The 19,443-nt window shown below is 41.9% G+C and overlaps 1 protein-coding gene across 9 annotated transcripts in view; it reads right to left on the bottom strand.

The window, feature by feature from the left end:
- The window catches only part of PDE7B (phosphodiesterase 7B), a 264,944-nt gene that overhangs the window by 105,526 nt on the left and 139,975 nt on the right, over nt 1-19,443 (bottom strand). For 4 of the 9 annotated variants that reach the window (XM_075924237.1, XM_006123858.4, XM_075924238.1 and 1 more), the window contains exon 1: nt 14,484-18,161. The exons of 2 other annotated variants lie outside the window; for them this stretch is intronic. In XM_075924237.1, the coding sequence (XP_075780352.1) occupies nt 14,484-14,721 (238 nt within the window). In that variant the 5' untranslated portion in view covers nt 14,722-18,161. Of the gene's footprint in view, nt 1-6,845; nt 7,016-14,483; nt 18,162-19,443 lie in introns of those variants that run through there. 3 more of the 9 variants (XM_075924236.1, XM_014573966.3, XM_075924242.1) reach the window with 2 other exon arrangements.

The raw sequence follows: 19,443 nt of genomic DNA, 5'->3' as shown, positions 1-19,443 counted from the left end.
CAGGAGTCAGTAACACTGCTATAGGTTCTTGCATGGCCCCACAGTATCCCAACATTTTTATGGCTGACTTAGAACGATGCTCCTTCAGCTCTCAGCCACTTGACTTGTGCTGCATTGATGACACCTTCATCTGGACCCATAGGAAGGAGTCCCTTGCCGAATTCCACTGGGATTTCAACAATTTCCACCCTACTATCAATCTCAGCCTGGATCATTCCACCCAAGAGATCTACTTCCTGGATACTACAGTGCAAATGAGTGACGGTCACATAAGCACTACCATATAATGGAAACCTACTAACTGCTATACTTATCAAGATGCTTCCAACTTTCCTCCAAAACGCATCACATGATCCATTGTCTACAGCCAAGCCCTGAGTTACAACTGCATTTGGTTCAGTCCCTCAGACAGAGAAACACCTATAGGATCTCTATCGAGCATTCTTAAAGCTTCCTGGACACACAGTTACAGACTTGAAAGTTGTCATTCTGCAACAAAATAACTTCAGAAGCAACTACAGTGTGAAACTGCTGAGCTGGAATTCAAATGCAAATTTGACTCCATCAAAATGGATCTGAATTGAGACTGGGAATGCTCTCATTACAATAATGCGGAGTCCTGTAGCACCTTAGAGACTAAATAGATTTATTAGGGCATAAGCTTTCATGGGTGAAACCCACTTCATCAGATGAATTGGAGTTTTACCCACAAAAGCTTATGCCCTAATAAATCTGTTAGTCTCTAACATGCACAGGTTTCCTTGTTTTTGTAGATACAGATTAACATAGCTACCCCTCTGAGACTTTTCATTACAATAAGTGATTTTCCCCTTTAGGTATTCTCACCTTCTTGTCACTGTTGGGAGCAGGCCACATCCATCCTGTTTGAATTAGCAGTGGTGCAACACTGCCATCTCTGTATCCCTACCATATGTTTCTTTCACTTCAAGCATCTGATGCCAGAATTACATTATTAGGTCTTTAAAGACCCCTTGCTGTTTTTGTCAATGAGTGTTAGTTTCATCCCCCACAGTTTTGTAAGGAGAGCTCAGGGAAGTAGTTTGAGGGGAAAATATCCCTGACCCAAACCTCCATTCAAGACTCCAAGTGAATCAGATTAGAGCCTTTTCTGAAGTTATTAAATGTTCTCTTAACTATCTTAGCCCTTTTGTACTTCTTAGTCCCATCTGGGACCAGAAACGGAATTACTAAAATAATGTGAAAGTGGCTGTTCCTGAAGTATTTCTAGCCTGACTGGAAGCAGGAAATAAAAAAAAATTTGCACAAAAATCTATAATTATGAGATTTCCAACTTTAATTTTGAACACCGGTCATTTGGGAAAGATTCAGATAGGCATCTGTGGGCTTTTTACACTGAATCTCCAAAATATAAAAAGGTCCAAACCACCCCGAAAGGGACAAATTCTGTTTTCCTTAACTGAACAAACCCACCATTGAAGATGAACTAACTTATAGGCCTCAAGTATCATTCCCTCCCCTCCCCGTTAAAAATTCAAAGGACTCCAAGTAATGCCTTCTGCTTGAGGTTTTCATCCGAGCTACTACAGAACATTCCTATCTGTGTCTGTAACATATGCCTTCGGGGTTGTGGGGAGGAGGGAACTAACCAAAACTTTTAGCCGTGAATCATATACACTAGGTTCCTGTAGACTAAGACGTGAGGACAAAAGCAAGGTTCAAACAACACTGAAGTATCTTCTCAATTGTAGTTATTAAGAATATTTTGTTTCTCTGCTGCCTGAGCTAGCCAGACTCACAAAAGGCATCTAAAAATCTCTGAAGAACACTTAATCAGCTCAGAATGAAAGTATACATTCCATGTTCACAGGGTACGTGGCAATACGTTCTCAGTGCTCTCCAAAACACGTCTCTATTTTAAATTGTACCCGTTTCCAGCTCACACAGATACAAGCAAAGGGAAGTTGGGGATGTAAGTCTTCTCCCTGCCCACATGCATCACCTTCCATACTCAAAATGGGCACAGCTGGAGAGCAGAGATTGCAACATCCAGAGACTGCACCTTCATTTGTAGAAGGGGAGAGAATTCCCCCTTCCGCCAACCCCTCCCCGCCCCGCAACATTTCTTCCTGTGCTGGCCAGGCAGAGACGGAAACATTTTGCACCCTCCTGAGGGAAAGTGAAAAGGGCACACTATCTGCATGCCTGAGGTGTCTGGAAGGGGTCACACCAGCTCTTCAGAAGCTCTCTGAGGTTGTGTCTACACAACAGTGTTATTTCAGAATAACGGACGTTAATCCAAAATAACAGTCCACATCTACACAGCAAGGAGTTATTTCAACACTGTCAAAATAATGTCGATCTGGAGGACTTATTACTCCAACTCCTGTAACTCTCAGTTTATGAGGGGTAAAGGAAGTTGGAGGAAGAGTGCTCTAGCTTGGACTTCCTGCTGTGTAGACAGCGCCAACATCAGAAATAAGTTATTTTGACTTCATCTACACAATGGACGTAGCTCAGGTTGCGTAGCTTATTTCGGCTTTAACCCTGCAGTGTAGATGTATCCCAAGACAGGAGAAATGGCTTTATACCACCAACTGTGCAGTGCTATGCCTAGCAGCATAAACAAGCACTTTGGGCCTCTTCTAAAGCCCCTTGAAGTTAATGGCAATACCTCCTCAGATTTCAGGCTCATATTGTCCCCGTATGTGAACTGTTTCTGTACAATAGAACTGGAAGGGATCCTGCAAACTTCTATTAACTAAGTTTTTTTTAAATCCCATTTTCTGATAGTACACAGTTCAAATAGCAGGTCTTAAAAATTATATTAAAATTATCTTTATAAGTTACTAGGGTTACTTCTGCTCCCTTGCTGATAGAAGAATCTTTCAGCCTGGCCTGGCAACAACACTATTGAACATGCCCTTGTCTTCCTTTCCTTTTCCCTTGGTGCACACACATTGTTGCTGTTGTTACCAGAATGTGTCTTCTAGTAGGTCATGAATTTCTCTCCAGGACAGGGAAGCCATGGCACCTTGTGGAAACATGAGACAAAGTGCAATTGGCCATCTATAAAACAGTGAAAGGGTCTGTGACATTCTCTGACTAAAATATAACCACACCGGTCATTGTTGCAACCACTGTTATATATTTGCAACAGGTCTTGTACAAACTGTGGCATGTAGGATATGTATGGGAAGGTTATGATTTGCTGAATATGATTATATATCTATCATTTTTGTATTTCAAATAATTGGCCCCTGTTGTAGGATCCATGAAGTATTTAAACAACAGTCCCATTTTGAAGGGACTATTCAAGTTGAATGGCCCAACAACACACATTTAGGTCACAGTTGACCATAGGAGACACCCATCTGCACCGACTGGACTTTCCTATGATCATTGAAACTGGAGGGTAGGTAATGGCTTCTGCTATAACTATGCAAATCCTGCATAGACATGTGACTTGCCTGGGTGAGGACATTCTCCACTTTACTTGTAATTTTCCACAGTAAGAACAATGGGTGCCCTGTCACATGGAGCTATAAAAGGTCCTGGAAAGATTTCCAATTTGCCTCTTCCCTACCCAGACGTCTGGACTTACGCTAGTGGGAACATTCTAATACAGGGATTCAGGTCCTTCTGAGGATTTGCAAGCAAACAGAGACTTGACTTAAGCCAGCAGTTTATTCCATCACTGCTACAACTCTGAACCAAGAACTTTGCAATTAACGTATTTGATTCTTTTAACCCTCACTTTTCTCTCTCTCTTTTTATAAACCAACCTTTAGATTTTAGATACTAAAGCACAGATGGGCAACCATGGATAGTGGATGCGACAGGTCCTCAGCAGCCCGCAGCCCAGTAGGGCTCCACCTACAGCCTCAGGTGCAGGTGGTTCGTATCTGCCCCTCACCTCCACAAACCTCTCATGCACTGGGGCATCAGAGCCCTGCACTTCCTAGTCTTCTGCCCCCACCCCCCAGCATTTTGGAGTGCTACAAATTGCCTGATTTGCTCTCCATCCCTGCTTCTCCTCCTCCCTTCCAGAGCTTGAACAGCTGCAAACAGCTGATTTGTGGCATTCCAACTCTGGGGATGGAACATGAATCAGCACATTCATGGTGCTTTGAAAGTGTTGGGAGGAAGGGAGAGGAGCAGGAAATGTGGGGCTCCAGTGCAAGAGAGGGTTGTGGGGGAAGAAGGCCGACATGGGGTCTGCTCTCAAAGCCCCAGTGGGCAGCATGTGGCCCGTGGGCTGCAAGTTGCCCACCATGGTATTAAAGGATTGGCAACAATGTGATTACTTGAGTAAGAGCTAAGTTATATATTTACCTGTGTTTGTGGCTGGTCCTTTGGGATCTGAAGTAACTTTCATTTGACGATACTGGTTGCAGAGAACCACTCATCTCCAGTGTTTTGTGAGGCGGGGTGTGATATAAAGACTAGAATGACTCACAAAACTGCTTTTATGACTTCTTGCTAGCCAGTGTGCCACGACGTAAGTTTACTTTTGTGGCTGGTTGGGTATATTTTAGTGGGAGAAAAGCCACCAATTGTGGGGTGTGTTTGCCCTATTTCTCGGCAGTGTGAGCTGAATTTGGTGTTCTCAATGCCACAAAGGTGGCATGGTCAAACACAAGGTATTGTGACAACCAGTAGGTTAACAAACAAACAAAAAACAGAGAGAGAGAGATTCTCCCCCTTTTCCTATTTCAAATGCAGTAATCTTAGGGATTACTTGTAATAATAGCCAAGGCAGATGGAAATGTGTTTTACAAGCTGGTATGTGATGGGGACAGTGATGAGGATATCTTAAAAGCTGAAATGCATTATCCAAATATATTGCGTCTGAAAATGGAGGCCTGGATTCAGCAAAGTATTTAAACATGTGCTTAACCTCAATTTAACCTAAGCAGGCTTAAATTCTTTGCTGAAAAGGATCACCACATGCAGGAACACTTCCCTGAATTGGGGCCTTCAGACTTTTTTGTTGGGTTTTAGAGATCTGTCTCTTTCTGGCCAGACTGTAGGAACAGTGTTTGCTCCCATATTACGATGCTTTCACTTTTGGTGCTGACCAGAAGCAGAAAGTGCCTAAGTGCATAATGAAACAAATGAACTTGACTGCAGTTTTTCAAAAATCCCAAAAGAGGTTTTAATGAAGAGTGAAAGCATAAGAAGTTTTTATTTGAGCCAGTTTACCAATGAATAAAAGTTACTCCATAACTCTATTCCCTGAACTGTTGCATCATCTTGTACAAAGTAAATAGTTTGTGTGTGTGGTGTGATTATGTTCGGTGACTTAGTTTGAAAGACTTCCGGAGATGGAAAGAGTAAGGGGAATGGTACCATAAAGAGGAAAAGTTAATACTCGGGAATATAATTTCTTTGTGGCCTCTTGAAAGTAAAGTACCCTTTTCCAAAATGTCAGCAACAGAAGATTGAGGGTGATAGCCCCTTCCGCAAGAAGATTCAAGAAGATTCAAAGTATATTTTGCTGGCTCTTAAACCAGAATCTTATATTTGATAATTTTCCCATACATGTTTTTAATTACATGTTCCAATGCACTCTCATGCGGTGTTTACAAATAATAATAAAAAAAAAATCAAGAAGCTAAACAACACATCACCAAGTCCTTGAGCAATGCATTTTGCTTTTGTAGTTCTCCTGCACTCTCCAAAGAAATGATGGTTCAGAGAGAATGGACACTTCTAGCTGGATGCACTTATAACACAGCAATCATTCATCCTACAGGTAACAGTTTAATTTTTCATGGCATTCACATTGGTAAATGCATTAAAATTGCAAGGAAAGATGAAGAGTAAATTTTGGGTATAAAGCCCAACTTTATCAGCAGTTTGGAATCAAAACTAGAAAGGACAGCTGGCTTATAATGAAATGAAGGAGCTTTACCATTTGAAAAAAAGAGTAATAAACAATGGATCAGATCTACCACTAGTACAGATCAGCATAGCTACATTAAGGGCAATGACCTTACTACACATTTAGTGTGGGCCATTGTCCAGCTTGGGGGAAAAGGTGACTTCTCCCTTAAAAGCCCAAGTCAGGGAAGAACTTTCTGCTGGGCTGTGTCTACATTGGCATCCCTTTTCCGGAAAGGGATGCTAATGAGACACTTCGGAATTGCAAATCCGCGGGAGATTTAAATATCCTCCGCGGCATTTGCATTTACATGTCTGCTGCTTTTTTCCGGCTCGGGGTTTTTGCCGGAGAAAAGCGCCAGTGTAGATGCGATTTTCCGGAAAATAAGCCCTTTTCTGGGAGATCCCTTATTCCTACTTTCAAGGAATCTCCCGGAAAAGGGCTTATTTTCCGGAAAATCGCGTCTACACTGGCGCTTTTCTCCGGCAAAAACCCCGAGCCGGAAAAAAGTGGCAGCCATGTAAATGCAAATGCCGCGGGGGATATTTAAATCCCCCGCAGATTTGCAATTCCGAAGTGTCTCATTAGCATCCCTTTTCTGGAAAGGGATGCCAATGTAGACACAGCCCTGCAGTTGGGGACCAGGTCAGTGGCACACCCATCCAGGTGACCAGAAGAGAGGTGGAGACTATATAGGTCCAAGTGAATGCATTAAAAAGCCTTCTTTTACCTGGACCAAGCAGAGCAGCACACATCCTACCATCAACGTTTTCTCTAGTCTTTTTCATCCACATGAGGATTTTTTCCATCCACGTGTGGAATAAATGTGTGTGCACCAAGGCACTTGAGAAGGTTTCTTCTTCCTCAGTAGAAACAAAAAACTAGCTGAAAGGTACTCTGCTAATCAGCTGGGAAGCATCTGAATCTCTCCTAAATGGCCGCACACACACACATACAGCTTACAGGGAACACTGCTTACCACTCATGGAGGTGCTGAAAGACTGGGTTTTGTCAGCATCTGCTCTGGGCACTGCCCTTGTTGCTCCTTTGTTAGAGGACTGGGAAGCAATTTTTCCCTCACCACCAGATTGGCCAAGGTGAAGTGGAATTTTTATTCCAGCTTCACCACAGCAGTTCAGTGAGGTTTTCCTGGGAAGAACGTGAAACAGTAATTAGCCACGAGTCACAATTTATGTAAACGAGGGGCAGATGTCCATTGCAATACTCCACAGGGCAGGTATATAGACACCAGATAAAATGGATTGGTTAACGTTTAAAGGAGGTATTCTCTAAAGGAGCCGAAACAAGGGGATTCAGAGCTCCTACAACTGGTATGACAGGGAATCAACCCCATTCACTTTGTAGCCTTCCTTAACCCTCATTAAGCAGTGGGTTGTGGGGGACCAGGATGGATAAGAAGGAGTGCAGTCAGATCCAGGTACATATTGAAGTAATTATGGAATTATCTAAAGTATACTATTTTAAATGGCTGGGAGATAAAATTAAGTTGTAGCCTAATTAAATAGTGTCTTCTGTACTTCCAAAATAGGCAAACAACGGAGCTCCACAAAGTTAAGCCTCCATACAAGGATCTGGCCTATTAATGTTTAGATAATTCTTTAAACAGGTGTTCTGAGCTGACATATTAAGTGAGCTTTGTTTATTTTATATTTTTGGGTAAACCAGGAGCATTAACTCCCAAGCCTTGTCCAAAATTCTACTTGGATAATTACATTCTGTCTACTTAAACATATCCTGAAGTTTCAACGGTATACTATATTCATCTTCACTTCTTCTCTGCTATTGTGTGTGTGGGCACTATTAAACAGCTGCCCAAATACTCCTGCAAATAAAATTCAGTTTGCACAAATGTTCATGGGAAAGCAAACAAAAATTGAGTGCCAGCATGACTACACTGAAAAGCCATTCAGAATGTATGAAAATATTTGCATATAATTTCCCCCCACTATTTGCTCAGTCCTAGCTCTTACTTTTCTAATCTCCCTTCAAAATCAATGGAAGTTTTGCCTGAATAAGGATTAGTTCTTGGAGTAAAAAGTGAATAGAGGCTTTTGGATTTGGTCTTTAAATCAACAATACAGTGTAAAAAATAATATTGTATGTGAATATCCCTCATTGTTTAATAATCTTTTATACCCTGCTGTAACTTTACATGTATGCAGAAAGACATATTCCTTTCCTCCAAAGAGTTTGTAATTCCATCACAGCTAATGTTCATATTAACTAAATGCACTTTCATGGTCAGAACACAAGTTAAATGCCCTTAACTAGCCTTCAAGCAAACTCATTTTCTTTATCCCCAGTAAATGTAACATATTTGGCAAGTTTCAATGTTCAAAAAGAGAGGTAGTAAGGAGCCTTCTTGCCTGCCGTGTATCTCTCAGTCGTGCACAAATGAAACTGTTTTTAGTCCAAGGAAAAGTGTAAGCAACTAGACAAATGCTGAGACAAAACACTGGAACTAGCTACCACAGAGTGGGCTATAAGCGGGAGGTGGTTCACCAGAGTTAGGCCTTGGTGGGATGCAGGTACTTTATTTACCTGTGTGTCCACAGGTATGGCTGCTTACAGCTCCTGTTGGCTGTGGATCGCTGTTCCTGACCACTGGGAGCAGTGCAGACTGGGATACTGCTTGGTGCTGCTGCCATTGACCAACAACTGTGATCCCATGGCCAACAGGTGCTGCAAGTGGCTGTACCTGCAGCCCCCCCCCCCCCCGGTAAATAAAGAGTCCGGTGACCCACCAGGAACTAACCTGGGTGAAGCACCTGCGGGTGGCTTATTATCTACAGTGTTGTAGGTCATTGTAAGGAGTGATTAAAGGGTCTGATCTAGTAAGGTGTGGTGTACTCTCAGTTCCTGATGACTTCAGTGGGGGGTACTCAGCATTTGCCTGGTTCAATTTTAATAGCACAGTCAGGCCCCCAAAGTGGAGGGAGGGTCCCTTCTCAATGATTAATGATTGTAATGGCACTCAAAAGGTGTATCAAGATCCCTGACTTAGTGAGATTACAAACTCATTTTGGACATGATTGAACAAGTAACAACATGGTGAGTTTGGGAGGACGATTAATAATATTGCACAGCATGGTGCATGTTTGGTTCTGATTAACTAAATGTGTGAAAGTAATAAGCAGAATGCTAGTTGAACATGTTCCTTGACTTCTTCCTTGAGGCTAAGTCATCAAGCGGGATTTAAAAGAGAAGGGGTTAGTGATTTTGGGGACTAGCTCAGGAAGGACTTCAATGCAGAGAAGAACTGACATATTTGTGGGAAAAGTGGACAAGTGATTTGCTGAGTCTGGTATCATAAGCAGAGTGGACAGTTGTGGTGGAGTGAGGATTGGATAAGAGACAAGATTGGATGAGCAGAGAAGAGTTATTTGGGGATCTATAGGCACAGACGTGAAATTTGAAGAGGGAGTCAGTGGAGAAGGAGGAGACGGGATTCAAAGAGGGAGAAGTAATGGGCAAACCAATGAGGAGTGGACATTATCTTAGTTGCAGGATTCGGCATGGACCAGGAGGTGGCATTGCAGGTGTCTCCATTTACTCTTCTCCTCCTCTAAATGAGAAGGACTCCTCTGTTAAAGATGAGCATGATGAATGTGTGAATTATGGACTATATTTCTCAGAGGACAGTTGCAGTGAGAAGGAAAAAGAGTAAGGGAGGTGGGAAAGCTTTCTAAAGTCATTTCAGAAACACACAAACACTGGTGTCTGGTATGCCCTAAAGAATCTAAGGCCAGGTCTATGCTACAGGGGAAGGTTGGCTTAAGACATGCAATTCCAGCTATGTAAATAACATAGCTGGAGTGAACATACCTTAAGCTCAACTTTGCACCATTCCCACAGTGGCAGTTTGCCAGGAGAAATGCTCCTATCGACTTCACTTACTTCTTGCGACAGCGAGGATTCCCAGTGCTGATAGGGGTGCCCTCAGCATTCAGTTTAGTGGGTCTTTACTAGACCCACTAAATTAAATGCTGGAATATCAACTGCTGCAGTGTCCATCTTCCTGCAAGGCTAGGTGTGACTTAAGTGTCATTGCACAATCGTCTTTCAGGAGATTCTGCATCTGTGTAAGTGACTGGGCTTGTGTACACATAAGGCTTGTGTACACAGTGCTTTTCAGGGGTGTAATTTATAAATAAGGCTATGTCTAGACAGCAGGGCTACTTTGGGATACTCAAAGTATCCCAAAATAGCAATTTTGTGTCTTTAAACTGGCCCATTATTTCAAAACAACAGGCGCATGCTATTCTGGCATCTCTGTGACTCTCGTTCCACGAGGGTTAAGGGACTTGTGGGAATAGCACTTTCTTTTGAAATTTGACACCGTCTACACAGCACCAAATTTCAAAATAAGCTATTTTGAGGAAAGGATGCTGTGTAGACACACCCTTTGGGTACATATAGACTGCAGACTTCTTTCAAAAGAGAGCATCCACACCTCAAAACCGGATCAAAAAAGCGATCCAGACTGCATGGATGCTCTCTCAAAAGAAAGCCCTGATTGTTATTGACAAAATGGCCACCAGGGAACCTGTGTTTTTTTTCGATTGACTCTTCTTTCAAAAGAAAAAGTCCCTGTTCTGTGTCCATACGTGCCTTTTTTCGAAAGAGCCCTTTCGAAAAGGTGTTCTCTCATAATTTGAGGTTTACCTCAAAAAACCCTGCGCTATTTCGATTTAATTTAGAAAGAACGCAATTGTAGTGTGGACACAGGTGAAGTTTTTTTGAAAAAAGGGCAGGTTTTTTTTTTAAAAAAAAAGTATACTGTGGACATATCCTTAGTGTACTTCATGTGAATAAAGTTTGTGTAGACAAGCTGGTGTCTCTGATTATTTCCTAATATGCTTTAACACAGTGCTGTTTGAAACTGTGTGAAAGTGCACTAGGGAACATTTAGTGCACACAAACTGGATCTACATAGTCCAATTAATGTGCAGCACATTAGCGCACTTTTGAAACCAAATCCCCAAAGTGCTCATTACTCAACCATATATATAAGTCCAGAGAGAGACACCCAAGGGAAGAAACAACAGTGACGCAAAACATTAGTGACAGTGACAGAAAATTAGAACAGTTCAAAACTGGGCAATGTAGCTTCTTTCTATCAACCAAAATTCTTAAACGGTGTTCAGACTGTACTAGGTAGGGAAGAGTCTGTTTCAATCACAGTGCCAGTTAGAGCTGGTTGAGTTACTCAAATAATGAATCCATCGTATTCTGGCACTTTTCTGCCAATAAATTATTTCCAAATAAATATTATTATTTAATCAGCTGCAAACATTTTGAATAATGATTATTTGTACCATTCCTCCCATCCCCAAATTAATTGCATTTCATTATACCGTCATCTCTAGTACTTAACTGCATTTAGCATATTGGTAGAGAGGTAATGTCACGGTGCTAACTTGCTTTGGCTGCAGGGAGACACTCATCCCAAAGATCACATGGTGATTTAGGTTTGTGCTAATGTGGACAGGGATTTGGATGAAAAAAATTACAAAGCAACAACTGGAAGGGGGCAAAGAAGGAAAGCTAGGTCTTCAGACACAGCAGATATCATTGCAATGACTCAAAGCTGGCAAAAGGAGGCTAATGATCTGATTTTCAATTTATTTAATCTCTAATGAGATTTTCCTTCAATCTCATACAATTATGTAATGTGTAGCAACCACTGTAATGGGAGGAAGGGGATCCAGATCCTGCATATTCCTTGATTGCTATGGAGGGCCCTCAAGAGCTGCAAGACTCAGAGGAGGATCTCTTATTGGGGGTCCAGGATTTAAGGTCTAGGAGTCTAGTCTGATCACTCAGGCTTAGCGTGGGAGATTGTATTCATCTCCCGTTAAGTGAAGAACCTCTATACGATTTCTAAAATGCAATAGAAATCTTGAGATCTTTCCTTTTCCTCCAAAACAACCCAACCTTGGATCACCTCATAAGCTGTGGTAAGAAAAAATATAACCTCAGAAGTCAAGATACGATGTTGGATAAGTTGCCATGAGAACACACCAGAATTTATATGAAAACACACTTCATTTGGCAAGTGCTATGAAGCTGAGTATCCAACAGCTGACACATTTTGCTGTGTCTAACAAGTTGTTGACCCACACACACAAAAAAATAAAAAAATATCTATCATGGCCCTCTATGTGAAGCAAAAAAGCAAGCAAGCATTATGGTGCCCAAGAGAGGCAGATGCTTTTTGAGTTAGTGTTTAGATCCCCCCCGAGTTGAAAGACTTAAGGGCTTCACCATACACAGTCCCCAGTGGAGGAACCCACTGCTGAACAAAATGGGAGATCTCCATGACAACTGCTGGGGAGGAAGAGGAGGTAAAAGCAATATGGAATCATTGTTCTCTTAGTGGTATACATCAACTGAGCTTGGGAATTAGTCTGAATTTAAACTGGTGTGACACTGTAGAATTGGTACCATAAGTCCAGATTTGCCTTTCACAGGATATTAGTAAATACCTATTTGAGTTAAAGGGAATTACTCACATCCTGCTGGTGGAAGAATCAGAGTTTATGAGGATGATATTCTGTTTTTTATATTTTTAATTTGTTACATTTCTCACTATCCTCCCCTCTATTTTCCACTACCTCTGACATTCTCTCAAACACCCACAGGTGCCTTCAGAAATCTGAAGGTTGAACTTCAGTCATTAAACAAATGGTAGCTCCATTGAACGTGCTGTGATTATACTTTTTGCCTAGGTGGCTTTTTTGAATATTTCCAGTACCACCTGCATGCAAAATGTAGTGGATGAATCATCAGTTCATTTCTCTGTGACTACAATTCATCCCTCTGAGCATTCAGTTCTCTCTGTCCACACAAACCCCACAATCTCATCAGTTTGTTCCACTGCTTCCCCATCTCATTTATTACACACTTTATAAAGTGGCCGATCCCCTTCCTTTGCACAGAACCATCTCTGTAGAAAGATTTCTGCTAATTTGTCCTTTTCATATTTGTTCATTTTTTTTAATTGTATCCTTTGGTATATATGGTTGTGACTACTTTCTTCCACTATTTGATCTGAGGAAGTGGGTCTGGCCCACGAAAGCTCATCATCTAATAAACCATCTTGTTAGTCTTTAAAGTGCTACATTGTCCTGCATTTTGCTTCTACTAAATTCATGGCTGTGAAAAATGTACCAGGGACCATGAAATCTGTTGTCGCCCACCCTGCCTCTCCAAAATTTGGTCTTTTTTGCACTTTTACCTCACATTATACAGATTTCATGCAGGAAACGAATGTTTCACAAATAGGTCCCCTGACCCAAAAGGACATTGCAAGGGGGTCACAAGGTTATTTTAGGGGGCTATTGCCACCCTCGCTTCTGTGCTTTCATACCTTGGGTGGCCGTGGCTCTAGAGTGGCAACTGTTGGCCAGGTACCCAGCTCTGACGGCAGCACCCCACCAGCAGCAGTGCACCAGTAAGTGTGATGCTTACTGATTAACCACTGACACCTGTAGCAGGCAGCAGCACAGAAATACAAGTGGCAATACCCTACCACACCATCCTTACTTCTGTGCTGCTGCTGGCAGTAGCTTTACCTTCACATCTGGGGCCCTGGTCAGCAGCCACTGCTCTCCAGTTGCCCAGCTCTGAGGGCAACACTTGCCAGCAGCAGTGTGGAAGGAAGGAAGGATGGCAGTACACTGCCCCCTATCCTAAAATAACCTTGTGACCCCCCCGCCCACTCAGAACTCCTTTTTTTGGGTCAGAACCCCTACAATTACAACACCACGAGATTCTACATTTAATTAGCTGAAATCATGAAATGTTTATGATTTTTAAAATCTGACCACTATAAAAATTGACTAAATGGACTGTGAATTTATTAAGGCCCTAGTTATGCACCTGCTTAAGATCTTGTTGAACTGATTTCAATGCAGGTTCGTGCTTTAGAAAATTCCATTAGGCACCTACCATAATCTACAGGTGCCTAAATAATTTTTACAAAATCTAGCCCCAACTGACATCCCCAAGATCATCCAGGCAGCCTGTGGCAGAGCTGGCCATGGGACCCAGCTCTCCTCGGGCACAGGTCAAAGCCATCACAGGCCATTCTTCTTTTCTGGATTTTAATTTTTGTGACCATACAGAGAACCGACTTTGCTCCTAGAACTAGCACAAACACATGAATAAACTGGGGATTTAGGATTATTGCTGGCAGAGTTACTTTGTTCAGTAATGCTGCTGTGCTCAAGAACTGCGTTAAACATTTTATATATTAGAGCAGCCTTTTGCAAAGCTGTTCTGTAGTTTGATCAGCCGGGCAGAAAACCTCTTTGCCTGCTGTTTGGCATCAGGATGAAAATAATCCTGGGATTGCACTTGCCTATCACGAAACAGGTACTCCCCCAAGTGAGTGGGCAGGCTGACTTTGGCCAGAGTGCTGAGAACGATTTTGATACATGAGTCTGTCAGTCACACACAGTCCCAGCGTTCCACACCTCTCTCTCTCTCTCTCTCTCTCTCTCTCACACACACACACAGAGCCACTTTATGCAAGCAGCAGCTTGCACAATTCGATGAGACTGCACCTTTTACAGAACACATTAAAATGTACCTGATAAACCGTCCAGAGTGTCTTCACTTTCCAAAATCCCTCTGTGCTTTGTCCCTCGCAGCTCACTACTGGACATCCGAATGAGCTTTACCATCCTGATCATCTCAGGCAACTCGCAGGCTAAGGTGCCCGCCTGATAGCTGGGCAGGCTGCCCATGGGAAAGGGCATCGGCTCTCCCCCTGTCCTCCACTGCCTGCTCAGCTCTGTTGAATTAAAAAACCGATCTAACACAGGCATCCTGTTCTGTGCTCTCCAGAAAGGGCTGCTCCCGCTACTGGACTAGGGACACACTTCACGGCTAGACACACATAAAAACAACAAAAATGGGTTCTCAAAGAGGCTTCTCCAGCCTTACTGCTTCCTGACAAACGCTGTACAGAGACTGACTTTCCGAAGTTTCCCCACTAGTGAGTGAGCTGAAGCAGTTGCTGGACCTCTTCCTCCTCAGAGATAGATGCATATTTTTCACTCTCCCTCGGTCTCAGGCTGCAAGTTACAACACTTAATTAATCCCAGGCTACAGCTGGAACATCAGCCAAAAAAAAAAAAAAAAAAAAGTGTGTGGGGGGAAGAGAAGCCAGCGAGGTATTTTATTTTCCTTCCTCTCTATCTCTTCTTAGTCTTTTGTTTGTTGGCTTGTTTGCTTGCTTGCTTGCTTTCAGGAGTTGTCACCCAACTGCAAGCTCCTGGAATTTGCAGAGAAGGAACATTTTCAGCTCCTGGTTTGGCTATCAGGCGCTATCAGGTAAACAGCTGCTGGTTTATTAAAGAGACTAGCTTCACCAAATCATGCCGAGCAAGCCGAAAGCAGTCCTCAGGAAAAGCAGCCCAGCAGAACCAGTTCACAGCTGCCTTTCGCGGGCTACACTGGCAGGAGGCCATCCCTCCTTTCAATTAATGGCCACATAATGATGAATATATTAAGAGGGCTGTTTGAATTTATCTACACGGTAATGCAATCAAAAAGGTTTCCTGCCCACCCACCTCCGTCGTCTTCCTCCTTTCTCTCGTTTGGTTCTCAGCAAACCCAAAGGGAGTTTTGGCCTATTAGTCAAATCCCTTTGTAACCTTAGCTGCCCTTCAGCTGCAAGGGAAATAACACTGATTCACATTCCAAAGCTAACTGGGAAAGAAGCGAATCGGGAAAGCAGGAAGATCTGCATTCACAAGTCGGGCGCTGTTGTGTAATCCTAACAAACAGCTCTGGTTTTCAATTCCATTTTTGAAGACAAATAATCATAAAACCAGAAGGAAAGAAGGAACTGCTAAGGCTTGACTGGCCAGGGAAATTAAGTTGTTGGAATTCCACTTTTTCACGGGAGGTCCCAGGGTGGACTTATTATTTTGGCTGCTAGGTGTAAAGCTCCACCTAAGTGAAGGAATAAGTTCATGTGAGGACATTAAGTAGTGACTAGTGATTATTCACTCGTAAACAGAAGATGATTATCACCAGCCTTTAAAGACAAGACAAAAGATACCTGAGAGCTATGTGGAACGACTCTGTGTATCCGTAACACTTTCACTAACAAATGAGGTTACTGGGACATTTTAAAACATGCATGAACATAATTTGTTAGACAGATGTTACAGCAATTCCTTTCCCTCTCTTTCGCTTCACCTCCTTCAGTAGCAGGACCCTTTTATTTTTCTGGCATTTTCACTGATTTTATATAGTCTGCACTCTTAATCTATATCCCTTTTCGTCCTGGGTTGTCATTCAGCCTTAGTGTTTATGTAGGGTGCAGGAAGGAACTAATGGAATGGAGGCAACTTACTGTATCATCTACTTTATTCAAAACAAAACAAAAAATCGCTAGTTAGGAATTTAACATGCATTTTAATTTTTCCTAGTATCTATAAATAACAAACTTACTTTGGTTAAATTCCATGTCATTTCTTTTACAGATGGAAAAATAAACAGGCAAACAAACAGGATCTTCCTTCATGGGGGGAAGAAGATCCAAGTGAATGGATTAAAAGTTAACATCCTTAAATATAAAAAATAGAACAACAAGGACAAGGGGTTTTCCTTGTTATGCCAACAACAGCAGGAGCAGCATGATATTTCCACTGTTCTAGCATCTTTTGCCATGTTTACCTTACTTTGTTTCTACTTCAGACTGGACATAACAATGATCTTCAAAAATATGGTTATTTTTAATGTAGGCGCTGGTGCTATATTATTAGCATACTTGTTGAATATGATCTAATTAGTCCATGCTTTCAGGTGGCCCTGGTTTGAAAAGAGTGACATGCTCCCTAAGTGTTATACCATTGTTGTTGTAATGTTATTTTGCAGGAGCACTTACCATCAGGATATCCTGACCCTTGGAACAAAGGGGTTAAGAACAAAGAAAACAAATAAATGATATAAAGTAATAATACACCAGAAACACTGACACATTCATACAACGCAATGCTGCACTTCCATGACAAAGATGAGTGTTATTGTTTTATCCCACGTTGGTATAATTTCAATAGCTTTATTTTGATTGTTTCATGTTGTTGTTTTCCTATTATTGGAGCAAGTCATGCAATTGAGCCTCCTTAAAGGAACAATGTTTCTGTTGAGGAGTGAACTGGTTCAAAGAAAGAAATGACCCAGACCTTTGCCTGATGTGCAAATTAAACCCAGGCTGATTTTTTTTAAATTGAGACACAAAAATGTTAACTCTCTCCCCCAATTATTATACTGGGATTTTGTTCACCTCTGCACTTCCTACTCCCAGGGGGACAAGAAGCAGAAGTGCCAAAATACTGTGAAAGAGGCTTTCCATTTGGAATTTCCAGCTTGGTGAGAAACAAAAAGTACCAGAAATCTCCCAAGAAAGCTCATTCTTAGATGTCCAGCCCAATATCTGCAGAGTCCAAAGAAGTCTGGATAGCTTTAGATAATCATCTAAACATTCAGGCTACATCTACATTGGCAAGATTTAGCACAAAAGCAGCTGCTTTTGCGCAAAATCTTGCTGCCTGTCTACACTGGCCGCGAGTATTTGCGCAAGAACACTGACGTTCTACTGTATGAAATCAGTGCTTCTTGTGCAAATACTCTGACACTCCCGCTCAGGGATAAGTCCTCTTGCACAACTGTTCTTGTGCAAGAGGCCAGCATAGACAGGTAACATCAATTTTCTTGTGCAAGAAAACCCGATGGCTAAAATGGCCATCGGAGCTTTCTTGCGCAAGAGAGCATCTACACTGGCATGGATGCTTTTGCACAAAAGCAAATCTTTTGCGCAAAGGCACATGCCAGTATAGACGCTCTCTTACTCAAATACTCTAATGCAAAAACTCTTGCATTTAGAGTATTTGCACTAAATCTTGCCAATCTAGACGTAGCCTTAGATGCTTAACCAAACTGCACATCCAAACTGAGCCACCAAACTTTCTGAGGACTGACTACCACTATCATTTCTTTACTAATATCCTCTTGTAGTGTTTCAAAAAGTGGTCTTACTTTTTGCATCCTCAAAATTGGGATTACAATATTGTGCCCACAGGTAGGTAATTTGGGCAGCTGTATATATAATTTGTAAATGGAATCAAGTAGATATAATTCAAATGGCCTTCACTATACTTGTAGTTATTTGCACCTGCAATTTTTCAGATCGGGGGTGGGGGAGTGGAAGGGGGAAGGTAAGCCTAGAGAAAAACCGATTGAAAAGCTAACCTGTTGTCATGACAACTACCTTATTGTAAAAGTATATACATCATAATTCTAACACACACAAGACTTATTTCTCCTAGGGAAACTAGGAGCATGCAAAACCTGCTGCTCTTGACAGAATGTAATTCTTTCTGTGCCAGGGGTTAGTTTGGGGGTCACTATTTGAAACCAAAGGTCTTTGCTTTACCTGAATGAAGATAACTGAGAAGTAATACTAGCAGGTCGGCAATGCTCCTTCTAATTTTTATGTTCAAGTACAAAATTAACTTTTTACCTGCACTTAACAAAATTAATTCTATGCATAGATGGGGTGGGGTGGGGTGGGGTGGGGTGGGGGCAAAGGTTAGGCTTAGGGCTGGGGCAGGCATTTGGGGTGAGGGCTTAAGCTGGGGGCTCTGGTGTGAGGCCAAGGCTGAGGGATTTGGAGTTTAGGCTGCCCTGGGATTGCAGTGGGGCGAGAGGTCTCCCCCCAGCCCTCTCTTGCCACAGCAACTTGGGGCCAGATGAGAGGTATTTCTCTGCAGCTGAGGCCGCTCAGGTGGGGCCGGGCCAGGCCAGGGAAGGCCTGATATCTTTCTGTATGACCAGGTAACTTACAGGGAAAATACCTGCCAAAATCAGTGATTCAATAGCTAGCATTGACAAAGCTTTTGGACAAGCTGTAACTCTAATCGTCCTGATTATAGCTGGTACATTTTTTTTACCAAGACTCTTTTTGGCAAAAAATGCAGGTTCGGTGATGCTGAAACACTTTGTGAATTTCTTTTAATTGTGCTGATTTGTTTTGGTTGAAAAAAAATGGTAATTTTTAAAAATACTTCATTTTGTCAGTTTTGAAAGGAAATGGAACATTGAAATGACTTTTTTAATTCTGAAATTTCCTTCAGCGTTATTTTTAATAAATGTTTACAAATGCCCCAAATTGAAACAAAATGTTTTGCCTGACCTGATTTTGCTGGCAATTTTGAAACCTTTTGTTTTCAGTTTGACCAAAAAATACTCAACTTTAGTCTGCCAGTGGATATTAACATAAAAGACTGAAACAGGGACACAGTCCTGGAACCCATGTGGGTTTGATGCAAAAGTTTGCAAACACCATCTTAAGAATATACATTATACAGGATTAAAGGTGTAGGTTTTCACTGAACACTTTCCTCAAAACAAACTGGAATTCAGAATGTATTCATTCTTCTTGACAAAAGTTTTTAGTTGTGTGTGACTGTTGATTCTTTTGGCTTCTTCATCATAAGAAAGAGACTAGCTTGATCAGAGACACTGAAGAGGAATGT

This window comes from Pelodiscus sinensis, chromosome 3 (assembly GCF_049634645.1).
Source record: "Pelodiscus sinensis isolate JC-2024 chromosome 3, ASM4963464v1, whole genome shotgun sequence".
NCBI classification, from domain to species: domain Eukaryota; kingdom Metazoa; phylum Chordata; order Testudines; family Trionychidae; genus Pelodiscus; species Pelodiscus sinensis.
The sequence above is the reverse complement of the archived record's forward strand: the minus strand, read 5'-3'. Positions and strand labels throughout refer to the sequence as shown.